This window comes from Mchenga conophoros, linkage group LG18 (genome assembly GCF_057382185.1).
Source record: "Mchenga conophoros isolate Kocher_MC1m ecotype Shallow Benthic linkage group LG18, M_conophoros_male_GT1.1, whole genome shotgun sequence".
Lineage (NCBI taxonomy): Eukaryota > Metazoa > Chordata > Actinopteri > Cichliformes > Cichlidae > Mchenga > Mchenga conophoros.
The window spans coordinates 22,511,964-22,536,744 of record NC_140543.1 but is presented as its reverse complement, the minus strand read 5'-3'; the positions used below and the strand labels follow the sequence as shown (position 1 = coordinate 22,536,744).

Sequence of the window (24,781 nt, the reverse complement as noted above, 5' to 3'; positions counted from 1 at the left end):
GGCTCTCCGTACGACGAGACAAATGAAGAAGAGAGATGTCGCGCTAACAGACCGAAGACGGGAGGGTGATTTGTACGTGAGGGCACACTTAAGGTTACTGGTCTCACTCTTGTGTCAGCTGACAGATCAGCAGCAAAAATTCATTTATTAAAAAGGAAAATCTGAAAAACTTAAAGTGCAAATCGATTTTTCGCCTCACAAGGTCGAGCTTTTGTTGAGGCTGCGAGACGTTTTGAATTTTCTGCACACTAAAGCACACGCTTCACCCTGAACGAGGGTTAAAAATTTCATGAGATGCACATTTGAGCTCAAACAGAAGTTAAAAAAAAACCTGTGTACCTACCGTTTCATTTCCCAGTTGACAGTCTTCATCACGCATTAGAAAATGAAGTATTTCTCACATGAATGCAAAACAAAGAGTACAAACTGAAAGCAGGAGAGGAAAACTTGATAATTAGTTTTCCATATTAGATCAATTCCTTGGTGTAGCGTCTCTTCTGGTTCTCCTAAGGGAGGTGATGTACTCATGGACTGAACGAAACAAAATGTGATATATTGACAACGAACGTGTCCTTAAAGATGCAAATTGTAGTTTCACAGGAAATTTAAAAAATAATTCCCAGGAGTTATTTAGAACAACAACACAAAGATTATATAAACCAAACATCAGGATTGTGTGACTAGTTTAAAATCCCTTAGCTGGATGAAGAGCTCATAAAAACCAGTTATCAGCTAAGAGAGTTTGCTGTACAGTTCATCCGCGAGCATTTAATATTCTTAAAGCTTTGAGGATAATTACGCTTGTTCCCATGGACTCTCATCTTAAGATTAGCTGTTAAATTTTGCCTTAAACCACTTCCACCAGAAGACGCCTCTGAGACTCTCTGGACTGCATAATTAAGCCGCACGTCACTTTCTACCCAGCTGGATGGGTTGCTTAGATTTACGATGGTTGTGCGATGCAGGTTAAAGTCATTGGGCTGAGATTTTTCTGGCAAAGAAGCGAGTATCTCTCAAGTGTAAAAAGTGCTTTTTTTCCCCCGAGCGTTGGCAGGGCAGCGTTCAGCTGGAGAATGATGCATTTGGTGCTCGGCGTTGTATTTATGGCAGCGGGATGATGTCTGCGGGGCTCGGTAGCTGCTCTCATTGTAATGACAGAACAGTCCAACAGTGTGACTCACTGATGTTTATGTAATAATGTTTAGACAACAAATATGGAGCTCTGTGGCATAAAAGAATCTGACTTCGCCTACCCGGCCTTCATTTTTTAGTAAGATTACTTCCATTGCTGATTTTGAGAAATGCAGTAAATCACCAAACTTTTATTTGGAAGCACACACTCCCACTGCCACACTGCCTTTCTGACAGACAATGTCGCAGGAGCTATTCCAACCTCCCGTGCCTCACAGCATCGGCTCTCCCATCACCAAACCATCTGTCTAAAAGCCTGAGAGGCTACTGTGTCACTATTTAAGCATCATCTGTCAGTCTTCCCTCAGCAGCACTCACTCCACTCCTCCCGGACACAACCTGATTGATGCACAGGGGACAGATGGCTAACAAGAATAAAAACGGGTAAAATACGAGGATGGAAAAACGCCTGCTGACTGGATTGTGCTTCCCATCTGTTTTTACTTTTAAGACATGTTCATGAAAGAGAGGGCTGCAAGCACTGAAGAATTGTTACGCTGTTTCTTTTTTTTTTTTTTTTTTTTTTCAACATGGTCAGCATTGTTCTGATACAACAGCTCACACAGACATTTAACCTCATGATGGTCGAGACAAGAAGGACACTTGAGGATATGGTTTTTAAAATGAGGGGGAACAAACGCCATCATTGTCTGTCTTCCCATCAAAGTGCTTTTTTGTAAACTGTACAGTATTCACATATGATGATGTTCGGACCTACGGTAGCATGCCAAGAATTCAGTTAAGTCTGAAAATATGTAGGTTTCCTTATGATGGGTTGAGTGCAATTCTTTATTTCTTCTTTTTTTCCCCCATGATTACCAATGGAAGGGATTATCACGCGTCACATGGGCATCACAGTGACAGCTGAGGTGTGAATGGAAATGCTTGAGCGAGAATGTACTTCCGTCCTTTTTTTTCTTTCTTTTTTTTTAAGACATCTGAAACACGAGGATGTTTGAACTGTTGTGGACCCGTTTATCTGGGTGTGCGCTCTATAGACAACAGACTGGAAAACAGACATTAACAAGTTACGTGGGACTGAATCCAGGTGAGGCTGTGCGAGCCACTGTGAGCACACGCTCCGGTTCCCCCTGGCTGATCTCTGTGCTGCGCAGGCCGCTGTAAAGCCTCTCTTCCACTGACACAGCTAGCTTGTCTGTCAGACTGCTCTGTGCCTGCAGGGAGACCTCTGATAGGATAGCCTGACTGCTGTTGTTGTTCTTGTTGTCAACTCTTGGGTCCATGAAGCTCTTTTGTGCAGGCACCGTGGTTACAGACTGGCAAGTTGTGCTTTCTGCTGTCTGTCTCTCTGCGGAGGCTTGGCAGCCATCGGTCTCACCAGCTGAAGCTGCACAACAAGAGCTGCTCTTTGTTGTTGCCTCGTCTCCTTCGGATGTTTTGTTGGCAGCGCTTTGTGGGGAATCATCTGCCGCGCCTTCGTGTGATGGATCTGCGCTCTCTGCTCTTTCCTTTGCTGCCTCCTCAGAAGCCGCGACCTCGCTGGCTTCTTCATCAGCAGCACTTGCGATGCGCGAGAGGGTGCTGTGGTATCTGGTGTCCAGAGGGTAACCAGCGCTGTCCCCTCTCCTCAGCGGCGTGAACCTCTGCCTCTCCAAAGACGGGGAGTATCTTCCCCCAGAGCTCGAGCCAGGATCGCTGTATTGCTTATGTCTTTGCCACTGTTTCCGGAGGTGAACTCTGGATCGGTGCCTGGAACGTAACGGGGAGTCCTGCTGGTCGAACCGTGGGTCGTGGCGAAGGAACTCGTTAAATAGGGCGTCCGTCTTCTCATCTATGCTGTAGTCACGGCGGCGGAGACGTGTTCGGTGAGGACTGGTGGGCTGTGCGATTGTTTTCACAAGTGGAGACATCAGCTGTGTTTGCGATTCTGGAGATTTCTGAGGGTGAAGAGATTTCAGAGGTTGATGTGAATCTTGGAGGGTGAGAGTTTGGCTGCCGCTCTGTGGTTTCTCCTTTAGTTTCTCCTCTGGCTCGGTGCTGTTTGCCATCTCATCCTCCAGCTCCTCCTGAAACAGCCTGGCCTCGATGCTCTCACATACTGAACCCTTTCTACCGGAGTTGGTGAAAAACAACCTCCTCTCTGATGCCGTTTTCCCTCGTGGGGCACCGGGAGTCCCAAACAGTCGCATCTCCTCAGGGGCCCTGGATGGAGCTTCGATGGAGGCGTAACCACTGTCCATCTGAAGGAGCTTTCTGTTCCCCCCCTCACCCTCTCCCCCAGGTCCACTTCCCATCTCACTGTCTAAACCCAATGCCCCTCTGGTTCCCCCTTCCAACCCCTCTCCCTCCCCATCTCCTTCAGGCTCATCATCCAGGTCTTGGGACAAGCAACTGTCGAGGCCAGAACGAGCTCCTGCACCGCCAAGGGATGAGACGCTGTCCGCATCGCTGCGGATGGACTCCCGGTCTGTGCTGCTCTGGTCTGAGGAAGCATACAGCTCCAGAGAGGCTCGCAAGCTCCAAATTTCTCTGTACAAGGAAGGAGGCGCCTCCAGGCTCTCCTGAGGAAGCATGAAGGAAAGCGATGAGCCCGAGTCGGTCCTTTGTCTGGCTTCTGCCCCCAACACCACTTCATCTCCATCATCTGGCTCTACCTCGTTCTTTTTCCTTGCGTCTGCCATCGCACCATCTGTTTTTGCGTCTTTCCTCAACATGTCTTCAAACCTTTCCGGAATGACAGCTTCTTGTTGCGTCCCAAACAACTCATCTTCGTCCGCTGACTCCAGCCCGTCTCCTCCCGATCCTGCTGCTGTTCCTACGACTGCCTCTTTCAGTGTTCCTGTTCCATTAACTGTAACCTCCTCTTGCCTCTGGGCGAGGCAGCGATCTGGTGGCAAACTGAACTCTTCTCTCCTGGTGCTGCTACCACCTACCTCCACCATGGGCTCCAGATTAAGCCTGCAATGATGGGAAAACTGTCAGACAATTCGGTAAATTGCATGGTGTTAAGTCATGGTATTATAGGCAGAGGTGTACCTGCTAAGGAAGACTGAAGATGTGGGTGCAGTTTGGGGATGAGAGAGAGACTCTGCAGAGAGTGACTGGAGGCCTCCGGTCTGGATGGGTGTATGTGGAAAAGATTCAATGGCCTCATCTCGGAGAGGAGAGGAATCGTCTTCAGTGTGATCAGTGGTTTCACTGGCTGCTCTCTGTCTCTGAAAGGGCCTTCTCTTGGGGGACCCTGTGAGAAATTCATATGATAAGAAGGTTAGCCCTTACCCACGCTTTCAGTCTTATTTCAGTCAGGGCCGCTAAAGTCAAAAGAAGCGTGATATTCCCATCAGCAGTAATACATATTTGGCAGCATGGCTCTGATCTGGGACTTTTCTGTCCATCCACATGCATACATGAGAGCACGATTCCCAGACGGAGCAGAGCATCAGTGACAACAGATCCTTATCTAAAATGATAACATTTGTAGCCACACGGGCTTCACTATCTTTGGCAAGCAGACTGGACTAACCAGGGGTCAAACCACCAACTTTAGTCATCATAACCGAGTCCAGCGTATTTGTCAGGATTGTAACTGTGACTGATTTTGTGCCCTGGCTGAACTAACCATGTCTGAGTGATCCATTTCTGTCATGCACACAAACCTTTGGCATCGAGACTTGCAGCGCGATGCGTGGTGTCAAACTTCCACCTCCTGAAGTAAGGCCCTGCCCCCTCCAGACTGGCGTGACGCCGCAGTTTGGAGAAGAAATGCAGAACTGAAGCTTGGCCCACAGTTTGACTCGTCTCGCTCTCGGCCTCTCCCCTGTCGCCAATAGCCTCCATCTGGCAGAAGAGACGAGGAGGACGGGGAGGGTGGTGGTGACACATTAAGGAGGAGCTGAAGCGGGAGAGCTAAGATGGATTGTGATGGGCAGAGGCAAAGTCCTCGGGGGACAGCAGTTTGTCATTTTGTCACTGAGTAGCAGTGATGACTGATGTCAAAGCGCATCAGCAGCTTTCAGCACCCGTGGCAGCTGATTTTCACAGCTCTGTTAATGTTTGATGAAAGCAGATGAATCTGCACTTAATTGTATACTGTATTCCTGCCTTTTACTGAATGCAGGCTTATTTTTAAATTTTAAGACTTATTAAGACCCACCTATTTCTTTTATTCTCAGTGGGAGGTGAATAAAAGTCAAACTCACTGTCTGAGAACGTGTGTGCTGTGGTTTCATGGCTGATAAAGACTGCCTGGGCCCCTCGTCCAGGATGACGGAGTGGTGTCGGTCTCCTGGCAGACCCCCGCTGAGGCTCTGGCCCATCCAGTCAGAGACTCTCTTCTTAGCGGGCTGGAGAGAAAGAATTGAATCGCATGTTATCCTTGAGAGAGTCTGCTCCAGTGACTGAACAATGTGTGATTTCAAGCATACCTGGTAGATGGTGAGGGGTAGCTTGGGAGCTGCTGTCTCACTGATGTTTATGGTGCTGCTCTCTGTTGAGTCGCATTCCATGATGGTGAGTATTTTTAGGTCACATGGTGCCGGAGGCAGGTGAAGGTGGGTCAGCCGGGCCTTTTTCAGGTGGTGGAAGTCTCCTTCGGTCAGGGTGTACCTGAACATAAAGATTGAGCGCCTGAGCTCATGGCATCAAACAGCTTATCTAAATGATAAAAAATCCCAAGCTCAGTTGAGCTGTACCTGCGTCCTTTGTCCTGAGTCGTTTTCTCCTGTTCATAAAGTGCAGACTCATTGAAGGAGACTCTGCGGCCCGTGGACCCGGTGGAGATGAATCGTTCTGACTCTCCATCGTGACAGCTCGATGCTGAGAGGGCATCCGATTCATCGAGACGAATGGTGATTTCTGAGTGACAAAGACAACAAGGACACAGCAAGGGAGAGGAATAATGGAGTTATTGACGACAGCGGACCGAAAGAAAAAAACAAGAACGTGAAACATTTACACAGCTCTGACCTTGCGTGGGCTGAGAATCCTCAGCATAAGTGGTGTTTGTCTTCTCAGGGTCATCGCTCGCTCTGAAAGAGGCAAATGAGTTTTACTCAGATCTCTCTCGTGGAAGCAAAAACACAGCGTCACCTCGCAGCTTTCCATTTCATTTTCAGCTTTAATCCACGGCGGTCATAATCACATCGGCCCCTGTAATCCCCGAGTGCCGTCGAGGCAAGCCTGACCTGCTAGTCCCCACGCAGTGTGTCACTTTGCAAGGTAGCGCTCACCTGGAGTAGCGTCTCCCACCCATGCAGCACCGGTGACAGAAGAGGAGCAGGAGGGAGAGCAGGACCAGCATCCCCCCTGCGAAAACGCTCAGCAGCACCAACAGCAGGACATAGTTCTCTACCTGACCGGCCGACACCGGCACATCCTGATGGGAGGCAATCGTGAAAAGAGGGTGGCATGTTTGGTCAAACCTTTTTTCATTTCAGAGGGGCAATCAGCCATAACATCTTGCTTATATTAATCAAATTATTAATCAAATATTAAATCAATAAATCAAGGTTTGTTTTCAAAGTTGGATAAGTTCCATAAAATAAATATAAAGAAAATTACACCTGTTCAACTGCTTGGACGACTAGATATCTGCATTATCAATCACATGGAAGCAACTCAGTGCATTTAGGCATGTGGATGTTGTCAAAACGATCTGATGAAGTTCAAACTGAACATCAGAATAAAGAAACAAGGTGATTTTAAGTGGCCGTCGTTGCTGCTGGGGCCAGACTGCTGATCTACTGATTTTTTTTCCCACATGATCTAGAGTTTACAGAAAGTGTTTCTAAAAAGAGAAAATATCCAAGGAGAATCGCCAGACTGATTTGAACTGGTATAAAAGCAGCAGTAACTCAAATACCCCCCTCTTTACAACCAAGCTGTGCACAAGAGCATCTCTAAACACGTCGCAGAAGCAGGTTCCTGTCTGCTGAGAATGGGAAACTAAAGCTACAGCTCACATGGACTTCCTGATGGTAGGATCAGAATTTGGTGCAAACCACATGAAAGCTCAAGCCTTTTCTCAACAGCTCATGTTGCTGGTGATGTAATACTGTGGGGGATATTTTTGTCCAATGAGCACCTGAGTGTTGCTGATCAAGTCCGTCTCTTCATGACCACAGTGTTTCCATCTTCTGATGGCTTCTTCCAGCAGGATAACACACCATATCACAAAAGCTCAGAGGGATCTTTGACATGTGTATGGCAAATGTGTTAACATTTACACCATGGACCCACTTTATATACATCACAGTGTAATATTAATAAGGACCATTCCACATAACGAGTAGCTTTACATTTGAAAGTTTTAGTGTAACAACCAACTTATGACACCATAACGAGAGGGTCATTTTTTTGCCATTGATTTGTTAGTCTCAATCTGAACTGAAACTCATCAGTAGTGTGCATGTCTGTTACAGCTGAGGCTGAAGAAGATGACAGAGCACACAGAAAGGCTGGGGTCACTTTACCGACTCGTGGTTTAATCCAGTGACCAGTTTAATTCATCTCATTGTTTATTAACAAATATTAGAGAAAAGTGCAAATGGAAAAGCAGTGTTAATCAAATACCAATGAAACAGTAACACTAAAGCTATTTTTGCACTTCAAGAAAAAACAAGTGTTACTGCTGACAGTAACAAGTTTAAAAATCTGAATTTCTCCCTTTTTAAGAACACAAAGCGTCTCACTAAAAACCCGTCAAACTGGTACTCTCTGTACTCTTCTCCCATTTGGGTTGCGCAACATCAAATTAATCTGCACCGCTTCTATTCACATGGCATAGCTGGAGCTCATAACTCCTTCCTTCAGAAGCACAATAAGGCACAAGCTTACATGCAGTATCTCTGTTGTTACGTTGTGTTGCAGTGAACTGGTGGCTGCACAGTTCAGAGCTTCACAGCACTGAGGGATCTCTCTCTCTCTCTCTCTCTTTGGCATTAGGCGGTCAGCTAAGCGCTGTAATATTTAATGAGTGGAATTAACACTAAAAGACTCTCTTAAGTCCCTCACAGTGATTCTTATCCAGACGCACACTTGTGTACATCTGCGTTCGTCTGATTAATACTCTGTCTTGGCTGAGTGAGCCCGTGGATGCTAATCGAAACGTCAGCGAGACCCTTAATTCAATTTCCCAGCTCTTCTCAAAGAAGGGGAAATGAGGCCTCAGCAGGCTAAAAATGGAAATCGGAGGAGGAAGAGGAGGAGGATTCCAACGCACATGAGCAATCCACACACTGCACCGAGACTTTCCTGGCTCTTCTTCCCATGTCAGCTTCAAAAAGCAGGAAAAATAATTGGTTTCTCTCCCCCCCCCGCATCACATGCAGAATATTCATCTGCTGCAAGTCTTTGTGTTTTTTAATTCAGCAGGAAAGTGTGACATACGGCCATTATGGAGCTTTAGAGTTAACTGTGAGGCGGAGAAGCTCCAACTTTTAGATGATGACCTTAATAGGAGCAGCAGCAAGGTTATTAAAGCAAACCCGAAGCCTGCTGCTGCCTATTTAAAGTTGTTGTCAGAAGAGCGAGCCAACCCCCAAATATATCCAGTTTACTCCGAACATGAGGCAAAGAAAAGCAACGGCCTGTTAGAAAACGGCGTGTGCACGTTTGAAAGGAGCAAAAACAGCTGATTTTCACTGCCTCCACTATGCTCTCAGAGGCTCTTCAGTATGAGCCTCAATCAGTCTCAGTCAGCTTCAATCACAGGCTCAATCTAACGTCATTATCAGCTTATTAAACCAGAAAGGGCTGATGATTCATGTGAGTTTAGACCCTTTTAGGGTCCAAACGCCTAAAAATAACTATAGTAATAAAGTAGTAATAATAATGTATTTTAGTGATATTTTCTAATGTCTTCTAATGTTATATTTGCCAACTCGTCCACTGCAGACAGGAGAGAGTGAAAACCGTCCTTTATGTCACACAGAGGCTCGACCTGTCTGAGCCATTAGTCTGCCGGTATCTCGCTAGTTGCCAGGAAAGAACAAAAGCTACTTTATTACTTCAGTTTGTTAAAGATTTCAGTTCCTATTCTGGTCAAATTCGGCTTCAGTGTTTATTAACAATACAGCTCCAGATCCAGGTGACAGTAAGTCAAGAGGATGTTACCCATCTATGTCCAGCAGTAGCTTGTATTCAGTTCAAATATTGCTTTAAATTGATACAGATCAATGCTAGTGTTGGTATCAGATCGATACTAGCATGACATGCTTTAGTGATCCATCAAATCATGACACACTGCTCTCCCCTACATAAGCTGTCTTTATAAGTTGAAAGCACTGGTGTCAGTCATATTGGCCCTGTGTTTACTTGCTATTAGATCAATACTGAAATTTGCCGAGCACAGCACCAGTGGACGCACTGACCAGTTTGTGTCAAAGGTGTTGACAGTACTCACAGTGGAGCTCTCAGTCAGAGTTGTCAGAACAGGCAGATCATTGCTCATGGTAAAGGTCGGTGTGAGTGAACCCTGCAGAGGATGAGAAAGTGAAGAATGTCACACACTGAGCTGACGCTTCTTACTAGACAGCAACACAATTCCTGTTAAGTTATGCTGAAAAGTCTTAGGTGTAAACAGTGTGATCACTGGTAAGATGCGCAGTCGTTTTCTCATCGAATCCAGAACTAAGTCGGTGTGGAAAGATCCCACAAGACTGGGCTGAAACAATCATCTAGGCTGGGAATTTAACTCCACTGCAGGGTGCTCTGATCGCGCAACTTTTATAATACTGGTATACACCCTGAACACTGAAACGGGTTAGTTATCAAGACTGCAAAATAAAAATATTTGGGACTGGCTAGCCTGTTGGACAAAGGAGTTTTAAAGATATGCTAAGGATATGAAAATGTCAAAGCCCTCACTAATCATAACGTTTACAAATAAACAGTGCATAAAGTCTTGAGTAACGCCTTATTTCTTTACACATTGTTTGTTCCAATTTCAGCTGAAAACTTGACGTATCTCAGCATGGTCTGCAGAGTGTCATTAAAAATGTGAGGAAACTGGACAATTGGAGGACAAACGAAGAAGTTGCAGGACTGCAAAACTATCTACAGCAGATAAACAATGTCTGCAAGTCATGTCCTTAAGAAATGAGAAAGAAAATCCAGCAAACACATGACACAAGACCTCAAAGATGCATCTGATCCTTCAATTGATCCATCTACTGTTCACTGAAGCTTTATCAGAATGGAAACTGTTGTCACTTAGTGTGCAGGAGGTCGGGAGATAGGTAAAGCAAGTAGGGGTCGGATCCTACGCCAGCTACCGCTTCAGTCTGTTTCAGTATATCGCTGCACCTATTTCCCATTTTCATACCAAAACCAAAAGAAATGAAGGGTGACTCAAGACTTTTGCACGGTAGGATAAGCCTCTGAGCCACATAACTCTACTTTATAACCATCCAAAACACCTGAGAGAGCCACAGCATTGTACAGCGTGATGTGCTCTTGTTTTACAGTCAGCATATGGCAGAGTTTATTTTAAATACCACATACATCAGTGCTGTAAAATATTAATGAGAGCACCCAGAGAGTATTAATGCACAGCTGAAAATAGTACCCGACAAATGGGCCATTTAAAACCACTATTGTAATTCTGTCTCGCAGAACTCACAACTTATGCGTCATCACATCTCACTTGCACGCACAGATGTACTCGCAGCCGTATTTTTACCACAGGATGTTATCTGTTGTCATGTCCACATCAAATGAAAGACCATTTGAGAATGGCACAGCAGCAATGTGCAGCTACATCTTCATATCATTAGGGTGATGATTGTTACTCATTGCCTGGAAATAATTTGGGGATGCGTGTGCGGGCTGATGGTTTGGCAGAGAACCTGATAGTTCAGCTTTAATGTCTTTATAAGATGAAGATGCAGACCACGGCTACAGTGCATTTGTGGTGCGTCACGCCATCAGAGCTGTTTCTGAAAGCTGGCATTTTGACAATTTGAGCCGGACTTTGTGGTAATTATAGATAAATGGCACACGGTGGGGTTTTAAGGCGGCAAAGGAATCCAAAAGCGAGGTTTCTGAAGAAACTGAAAAGATGAAAAATATGGAAATCTACAGAGTTCAATATTGCTAAAAACCCTGGCTCCGGTGCTTGATGCTGCAGACTTTTAGGCTAGAAAATGCACTCCAGCAGAATCTTCTTTTGAATTCCTCCTGGAGCTCATCCACTCCCCTCAAACTTGAAATACGCTGGTTAGTAATGAAGGCTGTCTGCATACCAGCAGCCACAGATCATGGAGATAACATGAATTCATCAGACTTTAATAACCTCCAAAAACAAGTCAGCTGAGCTGGATATTGCAAAACTGGAGTAATTCCCCTTTAACATCCCCAAGAATGTAAGCCTGACAGTTGACTGGGTCGACTGCTTTGCTGAGATTAGCTGACATCCACCGAAATGGCACAAAACCCCTCACAAATGTCTCTCAGCTAAAGCTCCCAAACATCTGCTCACATCTGGTAAACTAACCTCTCCTGCAGAAAGGTGCGAGCAAAGGAAGACGAGCTGACACCCCATTAATATTTACACAGAGTTCAGCTTGTGTAACATCGGCTCAAGACCGCATTCTTCAAGCATGCTGATAACACCGCCGCACATTCCCTCACCATGTGAGAGCCATATTTTATGTAAGAGCTCATACAAACCAACAAGCTCGAGGTAACTATGATGTGAACGCAGCTCTGAATTGAGGCGAGAATACGCACAGACACACACGGCCCATTCTTCTGCTGTCGAATTATCTTCAGTGAACGCTTTGAGAGCAGTCGGGGTATGGTGGGGGGACCTTAATCACTGGTGAGATGTACACTGAGGGGGACACGGGTCTTCTTTATGTGGGCAAAAAAGCAGATCCCCATAACAGACATGAGGATTTCAACTCAGGAAGACACAATTTTGAGATGGAATGAGGTTAGAGTGAGCATTTAATGCTCTCTCTCTCTCTCTGTGTGTGTGTGTGTGTGTGTGTGTGTGTGTGTGTGTGTGTGTGTGTGTGTGTGTGTGTGTGTGTGTGTGTCTTGGAGGGTTTCCACCACGCTGGGATCAGGCAAAACCAGAACAGATAATTAATTAGATTAATTATAACTCCAGATGTTTGTTTTTTTTTTCAGAAACCATCTGTCTTCTTTCTGCTGATCACGTAACAGTCAGTCATAAACTTTGGATGATGGTTTTAAAATGTATCCTTGAAGGCACTCTTGCATTCTCTGTGTATTCAATTATTACATCCAGACAAATCCACGGGGCTCTTTTAAACTAATTTCACAAATTAAGTCAAGTCTAATTATTAACATATTTATTAAAATACTGGATTGCTTGAGTTTTAGAAGCTGGACAGACCGTGAATCTCCAGTCAGGCTTGGAAAATGTCATTATTGTCGTTATTATCATGATCTTTTAAAAAATAATTTTCGGTGCTATAGTATTAGTAATTGTAACCTAGTAGCAGTGCATCAGCTTCACCATCATTTTGTCGGTAAATACTGAAGCTGAAGTTTAAAACACTGACCCCGACTGGTGGCAAAAAAATATAACCTAATCCAACGCGTGCGTGCGTGCGTGCGTGCGTGCGCGTGTTAGTCCCAGGGTCTGAAGTCATGTTAGAATGTAACATCATCTCTGACGACGTCTTGGTGTACTTTATGTCACGGTAATGGAGCGGATGGTGTCACTTTCATAAATACTGTCCGGACTAAGGAGCAAGGGGGGCGGGTAATGGATGTCAGTCTGACGTGTGACTGCACGATGATGTGCTCCAGATGTGATGCATCTTACGGTCTATACAGGCGTTGTTGACGGTGCTTCGCTCCGCTCTGTGGGGCCCGACTACAGCGATCCGCTGCAGCCGGCGGCGCTCAGCAGCCTCAGCATCAGCAGCAGCAGCAGCCTCGGCAGCATCTTCCCCTCTCCTCCGAAAACCCGCGGATCAGGACAGCCCCATATCTCTGCGACGTCTGATCTCAGCCTGCGGGGAATAAATCACGATTAGTCACCCAGGAGCCTTCATGTGCCGGACACGCTGGAGTGTGGGGGCTCAGCTGAGGACCCCCGCCCGCGCCTCAGACATGCCCCAATAAATCAGATGCTGCGATCTAGAGTCGGCTGTGTCACCTATCCCACCTATTACATAATGAAATAGTACCACATTAAACCGTGAGCACAGCTGTAGGTCCGTGTAACCTGATCAGTGTGTGTGTGTGTGAGGCGCAAGGATCGGACTCACCCGGCTGTAGACTCCGTTTGAAGCGGTCCACCGGCAGCCTGCCCCGTCTGCATACTTTAATTTGGGCTTCAAATAAAGACTGTAGTTATGAATGAAGCCACACGCGATTAGACACACCCACCGCCCGCTCCCGACGCACCACGTGACAGGCACTGACGACGACGGTGGTGGTGATGGTGGTGATGATGCGAGATGGAGGAGAAAACCCGTCCTCATTCACACCAGCTGCTCATGAATGGTATCTACTGAGAGGGAGGGGGAGGGAGGGGGGATCAGTAATTATCTGAGCCATATATATATATCGATGCAGATGTTTAAATAAGTCACTGAAATATGCCCAAGTTTCCCTTTTTGCAGTGTTTGAGTCTGTGTCCTATAGCAGGAGCAGACGGATCCCCTTAAAACGTTTTTTTTGTAATCTCATGTTTAGCCACGTGGTGGCAGCGTTGCACTGCTGGTTTTTCAATGTTTTGTTTGACTTAATTCATTTTAATTTGTTTTGTTTGTTTCTGTCTGGGTTTTGTTGTTGTTGGTGGTGGGGGGTTTTTTGGGGGGGGGGGGGGGGGGGGGGTTGCAGAAATAAAAACTGGACGATCTGCTTGCAGGTTTTGTCCAGATGGTCCAGGGAAAAAACAGCTAAATAAAGCTTCATTTCACTCTAATTCAATAGAGTTAGTCCATCTAAAAAGTGAAAGCTGCTGCACATTTGGATTCTAGTGAGGATGCTTTTCTGCAGAAAGAATTTATCTGCCCTCCTTTTCATGTTGCTCTTAATCTGTGATGTTTATTGTTTGGGTGCATTTGGCTAAATATGGCTAAGTTAACCCACCTCCGTAAGAGTGCTTGCAAATGATTTGAATCCATCTGCTAGTTTAAGGTTTTGTTGTTTACATGACCCTTTTTTTTTTATTGTTGTGCTTGTCTCTGTTTTCGCATCATATAGGCTACAAACTGCATATTGCATCTGCACCCACAATGGAATCCACAGTTTGCAGCTCTAACCTCTGCAGTGTGCACTCCTTGCATGATGTTTTGCACAAACAGAAAATGCCTCAGCACCAAAATGAATAGATGTGTAACCTGTGCCTCTATGAAAACAGGAAACAGGGGGGCACTTAGACATCCGAAGAGCTATTTTTGGGTTGTTGTTGGGTTTGTTTCCCCCGCCTCTCCGAAAACTTTCGAGAACTGGTTCAAAGCTGAGCGACAGAAATAACCACACGTGACAAGTGATTTAATTCAACTTGGGAAATCAGTTCAGGGTGACTGAAATCACCAAAATGTATTTATTCAGTGGCGGTACACATTAATGTGTTGGGCACAGGAAACTGTGACGGTGTCCTCTGCCACCGGTGACTAAGCTGCTACGGTCTTAAATGTGTTCTCTCTTTTCTTCCAGGTCACTTTTTTTGGAATATATTAATCTCCTCAAACCCTTTTTCCATTAACAAGAACCTAATTACTCAAAAAGCCAGAGAGAGCTCTTCCCTTGAAATGTAAATACACTTTTCATTATATACAATGAGGCACAGTGGATAAGGCCAGATAACCCTAATTATATGGAGAGACTCATCATGGACATGAGTTTTTCTTATTAAAATAAGAAAAATGTATAACTTTCTCTGCCGCATATGAGAGTATCAGTATCCTGATAAATAAAGAATAAGACAGCATTCATGTTGGAACAGCATCTAAAATTATTGCAGAAAAGAGGAAATTCTACTTTTTTTTAATGTTTTCCGCATATCAAAGCTGTTAAAGTATTACTCAGCGGACGTGACAGATCTCAGAGGGAACGGCACGTGTGGAGCGCTATCTTTGTAACATGGTGATTGTTTTGGATAATAATTAATGAACAAGTTGCACGAGTAGGGAAGAAAACTGAATATAGCAAAGTGGCTCAGTGCCAGATCTGTAACACTGGCCTTTGAGTACAATGTGTTAGACATCTTTGGATTTTCTAGCTTTTTTTAGTTCTATCTCTAATCTGTACTAGGAAGACTGTATTACGCCTCCTTTCACAGGCTACACTGTCACCATTTACACATGATCACAGTACACTGGAACTGACTTGCCTCACAGTAAGCGTGGGTGTACTTAAAGGGAACTAAGGCATATGTTAATAAATGCTTTGGAAAGGTGGAGCTACAAATCAACAAAGACTCAATGGTTTTAAACGAGATCTGCTCAGTGCGTGGTGTTTTGTGATTCTACTTGTCACTTTTGTTCTTGTAGTTTTAATAGTTATTTCTTTGCATCTTAATCTCCTTGATCTTATTGTGCTGTGTCATAAAACGGCAACAACAGATGAATGAAACAAACAGTAGTGCCCTCTTTCTTTATTGCGTTCTTATTAGTGGTGTCTAAAAGCTACATTCCATCTAGATTTTCTTAGCTGATCAGTGAGGTCTTTGTTAAAATATTTCAGATAAAATTCGTCACATACGACTGTTTTATCTAAAAAAAAAAAAATTCCAGGAAATACAAGGGGTAAATCAGCCTGCCAGGGAACTGAAACATCTGGGAAATGATGCCAGGAGAGGCCGTGTTGGGGTGGGAGGAATGAGAAAGAGAGGATGGACGCAGTGGGTGTGTGTGCGTGTGTGTTCTTGGAGGGCTGACGTCAGAGCTGCGTCTGTGCATGCTCCGAAGAGCAGGACATCCTGTGGAATTGTTTTCTGTGAGGCCTGAAGAATGTAAAGCAGCGGCCTCTCTCATCTCACTCCTCTCAGCAAAGCGCTGGAGTGAACGGAGAGAAATACGAGGAAGAAAAAGAGGAGGAGGAGGAGAACGCAATCTCCAAAGGGAGGTCAGATCCTCCATGAAAATATCACTGGAACATGAAGTTCAGGGAGTTATTTAAAGGAGAAAAGATCAGGGAGAGGTCAGCATGGGATTCCTTCTAAATTCCAGTGAAGTCAGCAGTGGTTAAAAAACTGGTTTTCCTGTGCATAAACTTCTCGTATCAGTTATACAAGGCACAGAGAGAGCTCGGTGACTGCTGAAACAGTTATGCAAAGGAAACCAGAGGAGAACAGCAAGGGATGCCGAGGTTTTTCAGGCAGAAAAGACGTGATGAAAGAAGCTCTGCATGTCTGCGTTTGGGAGAGAGGTGAGTGAGGGTGTGAGGTGATGCAGGTCATGTGGAAGTGCAGTGACGCAGGCTGTAAAACGGGGGTGCTGTGGGTATGGTTATTTTTAGCCACCGTGAGGAGACACATATGAGCTCCATTTCTCTTCACTCCTCGGCTTCATACGTCACTTTACTCCAAGCCAGTCCACTCGGCTGTGCATCACATGACAGGTGCAGCCTCGACCAGACCAGAGATGGGCTCTCTGTGAGCGCTCATCCCACTGATTGAACGGTGAAATTCTACATCATTGCTAAATGCGAGAAACATAAGAATAAATGGTTGATTATCCCTGTATGATGTATGTTCTTACCCTGATATCAGATTCTTGGAGGCTTTTACTGACATACCTCAGGTAGAGCAGGTCATCCACTAATTGAAAGGTTGGTGGTTTGATCCCTGACTGCTCCAGACTATGTGCCAAAGTATCCCTACGCAACATACCGAACCCCAAGTAGAACTCTGATGTGCTCATCAGACTATAGATGTGTGTCAATGTCAGATAGAAAACACTTCGCTGTAGAAAAACCCCCTGCAGGAATGGGTGAATGAGGCATGTGGTATAAAATGCCTCGAGTGCATCTGCAGAGTAGAAAAGCACTATGTAAGAACCAGTCTGTTTACCATTTCTCTGAATGCTTTCTTTCCTCAGAAAAATATGTATTTTTAAAACTTTAGAAAAGTTGTTAGGGATACTTTTGATTATGCTCATGTTTTAATCAGCTCAAAGTTCTCAGGTTTTCATGAATCCACGTGTTTGACTCCACTGCATGTCGGTGAGGATTTTCTGTGCCTTTCATGCTGTAGGAGCTTCCAGCTCCTTAAAGGTTTTGCATAAAAATAGGCGACGCTGTTTTCATGCCAAGGAGTGGGTGTTTAACAAAATAGTCACCTCCTTAGAGGGATGCAGTGTCATCGCGGGGGGTCAGAACTAACCCCCCTGCCGGTACAGAAGCATCTCTGGTATAATCTTTTAATAACGTGAAGAATCCCCAGAGTTTAAATCTTAAGAATTACTACAGTCGGATGTTTTTTTGTGATTCTGTACAAAATGTGCACTGCGGATTGCGTCATTTATGAATGGCGAGTTGGGTGAAAAAAAGCCACGTGAAGCAGAGCTCCTTCAGATTGGGCAATGAAGCCTTCGTAGTCTTGTGTCCCTCTCCGATTGGTTGTGATGGGAAGTGGGCGGGCCTCGGCCTGCCAGGGGTCGGGGTGTATTTTCACGCTGGAGGAGTGGAGCTGCGCTTGTCAGAGACAGAAAGAGGAACTGGTGTGCAGTCTGCGGCTTGTCGTGGTTTCAGGGATGCTTCACATCGAGGAGCAGTGACGACCCGAGCACAGGAGCCCCGCAGCGCGTCGCTTCAGGTCATCCCAGCGACCAGAGCCCGAGTTTAAAGCAGCCAGTGTTCGTGAATGGAGCAGCAGCAGCGGGGTCTCTGTAGCGTCACCGCCTTCCAGTGTGCAAGCCGCGGGGCCGGGGTCTCCAGCGGCCAGTCCTCCATGCGTCTGTGCATCACCTCCACGGCCGGCAGCCCGGTGGAGCTGACCGTCCCCCGGGGGGAGACCGTGGAGGCCCTGAAAGCGCGCATCTCCCAGAAACTCAGACTGCACACGGACAGGATCGTACTCCTGCATAAAGACAGGTGAGTTGTTGCTTTACCCTGCATGCTGTGCACTTCCGGGAGTTTAGGTAAAGCAATTACGTTTAATCCGCGTATTTGATGCGTAAGTGGGGTTTCTCCCCCCGGTTTGACCCATTAAAGCTGATTTATGTATTATAAATTAGGCACCTGACTGCAGGGACGCTCCTGGACCAGGGTGTAACAGATGGCAGCAAACTGACTCTGGTCCCAGTCATCGAAGCTGGTTTACTGGTACGTAAACTAATGCACATCTTAGACTGGCTGTTCTGTAACTTTGACGCACACATATAATCAGACTGTTTATTATATTGTGCCGCACAGTGCTCGACTACCAGGGCTGAAAGGACTGTTATGGATGTGTTGGAAAGTTTAACAGAAGTCCAGGTGAGCGTTTTAATTCTTTCTCACTGTATGCTTGAAGTAAACACTAGAAACTACCGTTTGCATGTAATAATATTGCTATTATATTATTGCATGCACCCATTTCATTAAATACAGCTTATTAGTTCTCGGTCGGACTCTATTTTGCCTTCGAACCTGTCTTGATTCTTCACGGCAGGAAACTCAGAGACTTTGGTTTATATTAACATCATAGCCCCACACAGATACATCCATGAACTGAATCTCCTGTCCACCACATCCTAAAGGTGCTCTACTGGTTCTAAAGGTGCCTGTGGAGGCCATTAGAGAGCAGTTCAAGAAACCAGAATGAGCTCATTTCAGCTTTGATGTGTTATCCTGCTGGAAGCAGCCATCAGAACACGCTACACTGGTAGTTATAAAGGGATGGACATGGTCAGCAACAATACTCAGGTAGACTGTTGTGTTTTAAGGGTGCTCAGCTGATAATAAGGGGGCACAAAGTCACATCGTTGCCCCACCAGCAGCCTGAACTATTAACACAAGGCAGGATGGATCCACGTTTTCCTGTAGTTTGCACCTAATTCCTTCTGTAACTGCTGAATGTCTTCTGTTGTCCAGTCTTGGTGAGCCCGTGTGATCTGTAGCCTCAGTTTCCTGTTTTTAGCTGACAGGAGAGCCACCCAGTGTGGTTTTCTGTTACCGTAGCCCATCTACTTCAAGGTTCGACGTGTTGTGCTTTCAGAGCCTATCTTCTGCATACCTTGGTTGTAACAAGTGGTTATTTGAGTTCCTGTTGCCTTCCTATCAGCTTGACGCAGTAAACAAGGCTTCTTTTTTTTGCCTTTCCTTCCTTCCGCACTCTGATGCTCGTCTTGACCATGCCGACATGCCTAAATGTGTTAAGTCGCTGTCGAGTGATTGTCTGATTACATATTTGCATTAACAAGTCGCAGAACAGGTGTGCCTAACAAAGTGGCTGGTGGGTGTACAGTCTATGGTAGAAACCGGTTGAATGCATGAATGAGGCAGAGAAACGTATTAAAAACCCTTTAAAAAATCAATCAATAATTACTCGTCTAAAGACCAAGTTCGGAGGTGCATAGTTTTGGCTACACACACGTCATTCAGCCTGTAATTATCAGGATTTCCATCTTACTTTTACTTTTTATTTCAGTATTACTGTACTCGTAAAATGAGGACTGACCTGTACACATATAGAGTCCTAATAATAGCACAAAAACAACTGCACTTTTCTTTTCTGTACTGAACACAAGCAGCAAACATTCACAGACAGTCAGGGTGGAGAAATGTAATCCTATCTATTTATTATTACAATATTACAGTTTAGGAAAGAAGGGGTGGGGGTGAGACTTCAGGGGGAGGAATGCTGGAGCCGTTACCTGTTCCTCTTTCTACCCCCCAGTCCCTTCTTTACTTCCCTTTTTTCTTTTATTATTTTTGTCTTTATCATCACAGCTGTTTCTCATACTTGCTGTCTTTTCTCACAATATGCTGATATCTTTGTCCATCTGTTCTCTTCCTTCTTCTTCATGACGTGTCGCTTCTTCTCTTTCTCTTTATTTATCATTTTCTCTTCCTCTTTCTCCTTTTGAACTTTCTTTTCCATCCTTTCCGGATCCTCTGCGTTGCAGCAGTATATTTTACATTCTAGTAAACTTTGAGCCACTTCCAACAAGTCTTTAATATGAAGTTTTAAAAAAAATAAATAACTTTAGACAGCGTATCTGGCCTTCATCTTGCACCCGTCCACCTCTTCAAATAATTTCTCACGCTTCTCTTTTTCCACATCCTGCGCTGTCCTGCTCTATATTTCATCTTTGTGAGACAAGAGTTCACTTACTTTTCCCAGCCTGCGCTGTGAGTGATTGTTCAATAAAGATATATATTTTTATGTATCCTTTATTCAACCAGGTTAGGCCCACTGAGGTCAAAGATCCATTTTACAAGAGAGACTTTGCAACATAGATGCATAAAAACAAACATCGGATCCAATTAATAACATTAAAACATACATAGGTGAGATAACCTTCATCATTTTTGTAGTTACCAGAGGCAATAACCCACACAGACACACACACTACACAGTCTTTAAAGCTTTAATAAAGGTGTGCTGAAGCAAAGCGGCAGATTTGCTATTTAAATTTACATCTCTGTGTGGTAGATTCCTCTGTAATCAGAGGTTACGTCATTGAAGCCATTCAAATTGACCCACATGAGAAATTCATGGGAAACATCCATGAATTTCTCATGGTTTTCTTGGTTATCAGTGTATTGTGGTTTCAGATAACTGTGCTGTAAACTGATAGCACCGGGAGAAGAAGAGTGAAACTTTCCTGTCTGTCCCTGCAGATTAACGACTTCCTGTCTGGGCGCTCACCTCTGAACATTAACCTTGGAATCGGTGCCCACGTGATGTGTGTGGAGCTCCAGCTGTCGGCGCAGGACGTGAAGGAGCTGCTGCTGGACTCAAAGGCTCACGGCAGCAATGCGCAGACGGCCAGCAGCACGAACCACCCTCACTCTGCCTCGGCGTGGACCTCCACCACTGGACCTGCTACCACATCAGCTTCACAGGCCTCATCTGCAACTCCATTCTCTGTTGACTCTTTGTCCTCGTTTCAGTTTAACACTCAGGGAGCCAGAACTTCACTGAACTCACAAAACCCTTCGGTTCCATCCAGTAGCGTTCCTGCCACAAACTGCTGTAATCCCTCTTCTCTGCTTAATTCCCACTCTGAGCACGGATCTCCGCACGCTCCTTCTCCTCTTTTGCCCTGTGGTTCTCCACATCCGGGTTCTCCTTTGCGAGCGATTGCACCGGTCTGTTCAGCCGGTCCCATCGGCTCCAGCCCGGCACCCCTGAGCCCCACAGCAGCCTCGACCTTCACAGAGGTTAGCCACACACACTCTAACGCAGAAGTCATCCACGTTAACGCGTAACCGAATTTTCACAATAGTCTTTTTGAATTTAAATTAGTGAGAAAAGAATATTTTATTACTCAGACTTATTCCTTAAGGTGGATATTTGTCCCTTACAGAGTAATGCTGATGCTTCATCCACTGCACAGCTGCCCAATCCTCCAGGAGCTGTCATAGAGAGTTTCGTGAGACACTCACCTGGCATCTTCTCTGGGACTTTCTCTGGTACGTCTGATCTGGACACTGCTCAGCAGTTTTTGTTTGGTCTGATTAACATAAACCAGTGATGTTTCCTAGTGTTGCAACTATAAGGGCACTCTTTCTAATCTAATGACCTTTTGAATAGCTGTTTTTAGGAAAAGTAGAGAAAAAAGTAGTAATGACTCCTCTATCCTCTCAGGCACCCTGGCCCCTTGCAGTCAGAGCGGTTTCAGTCATCCTCGACGTGGTGTCGCCATTATTCTCCAGATCCTCAACGACCTCCTCAGAGCCGCCTACCACCACCAGGGGGCTCCAGTTCCTCATCCTCTACACCGCTGTCCTGCTCAAGGCGCTGAAGTCAGCCCGCTGCTCACAGCAGAAGAGCCCAGACCACCAGCGATGCAGAGGACAGAGCCCCTCTGCGGCGCTCCAGGTCAGCTCAAGCTAATATTATTTTGGAAACTCGGAGAGCATGTCATCATCACACGCATGTAAATGCATGCAAATACTGGAATAGTGTGCATTTTAGAAATCAGGACAGGGAAATGGAAACAAAAACAATAAAAAAGGAGACTGTTTATGGCCCCCAGAGAATAAAACGCGCTCGTGTTTCTGTGCTGCGTCATATTTAGTCACGCAGCACTTGTGCAGCAGTTACACGGGCCTGCGTGAGTATAAAGACTATTACAGTCTTAACAGGCGGTGTTAACGACAGCGCATCCACGAGCGTTTACGCTTCCTTATTAGGCTGCGATTCTCTCGTGCTGACGGGGTTTCTCGTGGATTTGTATGTTTGCATTAGAGCTGAAAATATGAGGAAATCAAGCAGAGCAGTTGCCTCGCAGCTTGTCTGTCAATCACTTCTACATAGTTAGGTGCTTTTCTTTCACCTCATAGCTGAGGAAACTTTGAGGGTTTTGACAGGTGGTGGAACAAGACGAAGCATCTGACAGCTGCAGCTTTAGAAAATTCAACTAGTCGTGTTTTTACTGCGTCAGAGAAACAAACTGATTCTGGGTCGGAGCTTCGGGAGGTCGTCTTGACCACGTCTGCGTGTTATTGGCTGATTGGATGTTTGCATTAATGAGCAGACATATAAATTAAGCCTGACAAAGTGGCTTTTGAGTGTATTTCTTATGACCAATGCAGTAATTAATGGCGGAGAGCACACCTTAACATTCACGTGTCTGACCCATTTCTTTCTTCTTCTCTGTAGGTGACGTAGCCCACGAGGGTCCCGTCGTGCACTCGTCCACAGAGGAGAATCAAACGCTGCACTGTAAGCTAGAGCACCTCCAGCTCCTGATGCACGAGAGGCGTCTACGCAGGAGGGCTTGCAAGACCTCGCGCCTCTCACAAGGCTCTCATCCGTACCAGAAGCGCCACCATCACCCCTAGTCTCTGAATGTAAAAAGACCCGCTCACTATGATAGATACCAGAGCTGACCTTGCCGTACAGGGCTACGGAAAAAAAATGAGCCTTTGTTAGTATTTTTCTACTATCTGAAACTATACGTCTAAATGTTGTGGCTTTTTCTGTGATGTGTAATCTGAGTCTGTCCTTCAGTGACTGCAGCTCCGGCTGTTGCAGTATGTAGCACGTGTCACATAGATTTCCCTGTCGGTGTTTTACTCTACGTACTCTGATGCCTTAACTGTACATGTTTTGAATGTAAGACTGTGTTTCGTTCCATGCAAGCAATGTTTCTTGAAAATATCTTATTTATGAAATAATAGGAAGCAAAAAAAATATGCAAATAATAAAGGGAAATAATACAAAATCTGAAAGCGTTTATGAGTGGAGCCTGTTCTTTTTAAATGAAGAATATAATGTTGCCTTTGTCTGTTAAACTGGATTTTTGTTGGGTTTTTTGGGGATAAAAATGTCTCAGCCTTATTCTACTGATCGTCCTTTCTGTTTGGTTGTCACAGCTGCTCTTGTATCTGTGATCAGGAGATATGTGTGGTGAAGATGAATGATCTACTTCTAGATTAAATGCTACGTGCTTTGTCTTGATGCGTGCTCAATCATCCAGGTGAGAACAACTGAACTGAATGCCGTTTATAAAGCTGGGAACACCTGCAGTCGGCACACTGGGTCAACAGAAGCAGCCTTCCAGGTTACTCTGTGACCTCTGTGCTTTGTCGCTTTTCATTATTAATAGCCGCATGAGTTTCAGAGAGGTGATGCCATCTCTCTTCGTGGAGCAGAGGTTTCAAGAAAATCTCAGTGATGCTGTAAAGCTGAGCATTACGATTTAAAATAAAACTGAAATATTGGTTCTCCTCGACAGTAACGCAGGAAGTAGAACGTGAGCACTGATGTGCAGCCAACCAAGACTCCTTACACTTCTTCCATGACAGCAACTGAACATTTCAAACTGTTTCGAGCGGGCCGTTAAAGACAAGCATAGCGTAGGGTCTAAAACGTGATGCTTGAGATACCAGAATTTGCGTGAATAACTATGTGACTTGTTAAAGCTATGACTGGAATCTTAAGAGGCACTCCAATGAGTACTTTGTGAAAAATGCCATAAATTGAAGCGTTCGCCTCTCTGTAGCCAGCGTGTCTGATGCTGAGCTCACAGGATGCAAATCACAGCGGCAGAACATGAAGCTGTTCGAGGTGAGCTGAAACATCTGTGCCTGCCTTCGCTGCTGACGTGCAGACAAACACGAAGCCTTGCTCGGGTGTAGCCTGTGTGATCTGCAAGCTGAGAAGCGTGTGGAAGCTCACTCGTTCGGCTATCAAACGACGATCAGCACACAGCTGGGGACTGCAGCGCGAATGCTGGCGTTGTTTTCGGTGCAGCTCTGTTGATCGTGATCACGGAGTGTGCAGCTGCAGCAGCAGCACGCCCGGCGCCACATATCAGACAGCACACGGCTGCTCGTCCTGAATCCTAAAGAGCGCCTGTGCTGCAGATTCGGCGCTACAGGCACAGTCGGCCATGATAGTGTAGCCTACACACTGCCTGCCCCGATGAATTCATTTTGGCGGTATCGATCCAATGATTTACAAGAAAGAGGATGAAACCCTTTCCCTGCACGCTGATCTATTCCTTGTAGCGCTGCAAGGACGTTGCAGATCAAAGCTATGGGT

The 24,781-nt window shown here is 45.4% G+C and overlaps 2 protein-coding genes across 3 annotated transcripts; one reads left to right on the top strand and one right to left on the bottom strand.

Moving 5' to 3' along the window:
- Positions 1-1,615: 1,615 nt before the first annotated feature.
- Positions 1,616-13,630, bottom strand: cbarpa (CACN subunit beta associated regulatory protein a). Its single transcript, XM_085254531.1, has 11 exons — positions 13,398-13,630; positions 12,950-13,139; positions 9,554-9,625; positions 6,381-6,526; positions 6,118-6,179; positions 5,844-6,006; positions 5,577-5,757; positions 5,352-5,495; positions 4,809-4,989; positions 4,189-4,393; positions 1,616-4,110 (listed from the first exon to the last, which is right to left on the bottom strand). Exons 3-11 carry the CDS (start codon positions 9,599-9,601, stop codon positions 2,220-2,222), a joined length of 3,021 nt encoding a protein of 1,006 aa, XP_085110657.1. The 5' UTR covers positions 9,602-9,625; positions 12,950-13,139; positions 13,398-13,630; the 3' UTR covers positions 1,616-2,219.
- A 2,626-nt stretch (positions 13,631-16,256) lies between these two features.
- LOC146553747 (midnolin-A-like) lies at positions 16,257-23,466 on the top strand. 2 transcript variants are annotated; one of them, XM_085254534.1, is made up of 8 exons: positions 16,257-16,509; positions 17,833-18,174; positions 18,318-18,405; positions 18,496-18,558; positions 20,908-21,450; positions 21,597-21,702; positions 21,878-22,111; positions 22,895-23,466. In XM_085254534.1, the coding sequence occupies exons 2-8, from the start codon at positions 17,945-17,947 to the stop codon at positions 23,074-23,076; spliced, it is 1,446 nt and encodes a 481-aa protein (XP_085110660.1). In that variant the 5' UTR covers positions 16,257-16,509; positions 17,833-17,944; the 3' UTR covers positions 23,077-23,466. The 2 variants fall into 2 exon arrangements, with proteins under 2 accessions (XP_085110660.1, XP_085110659.1); XM_085254533.1 differs by lacking the exon at positions 16,257-16,509 and having other exon boundaries at positions 16,594-18,174.
- Positions 23,467-24,781: the final 1,315 nt, after the last annotated feature.

What these genes read in the sequence shown, in the direction of transcription:
- cbarpa (XM_085254531.1), bottom strand. Translation starts at nt 9,601, where the DNA reads ATGAGCAATGATCTGCCTGTTCTGACAACTCTGACTGAGAGCTCCACT. An exon ending in GGTGGGAGACGCTACTCCAG is followed by an intron (nt 6,180 to 6,380) that starts GTGAGCGCTACC and finishes TGCCTCTTTCAG; the next exon opens with AGCGAGCGATGACCCTGAGA. An exon ending in TACCCCTCACCATCTACCAG is followed by an intron (nt 5,496 to 5,576) that starts GTATGCTTGAAA and finishes CTTTCTCTCCAG; the next exon opens with CCCGCTAAGAAGAGAGTCTC.
- LOC146553747 (XM_085254534.1), top strand. Translation starts at nt 17,945, where the DNA reads ATGGAGCAGCAGCAGCGGGGTCTCTGTAGCGTCACCGCCTTCCAGTGT. An exon ending in CAGCCTCGACCTTCACAGAG is followed by an intron (nt 21,451 to 21,596) that starts GTTAGCCACACA and finishes TGTCCCTTACAG; the next exon opens with AGTAATGCTGATGCTTCATC. An exon ending in GCCCCTCTGCGGCGCTCCAG is followed by an intron (nt 22,112 to 22,894) that starts GTCAGCTCAAGC and finishes TCTTCTCTGTAG; the next exon opens with GTGACGTAGCCCACGAGGGT.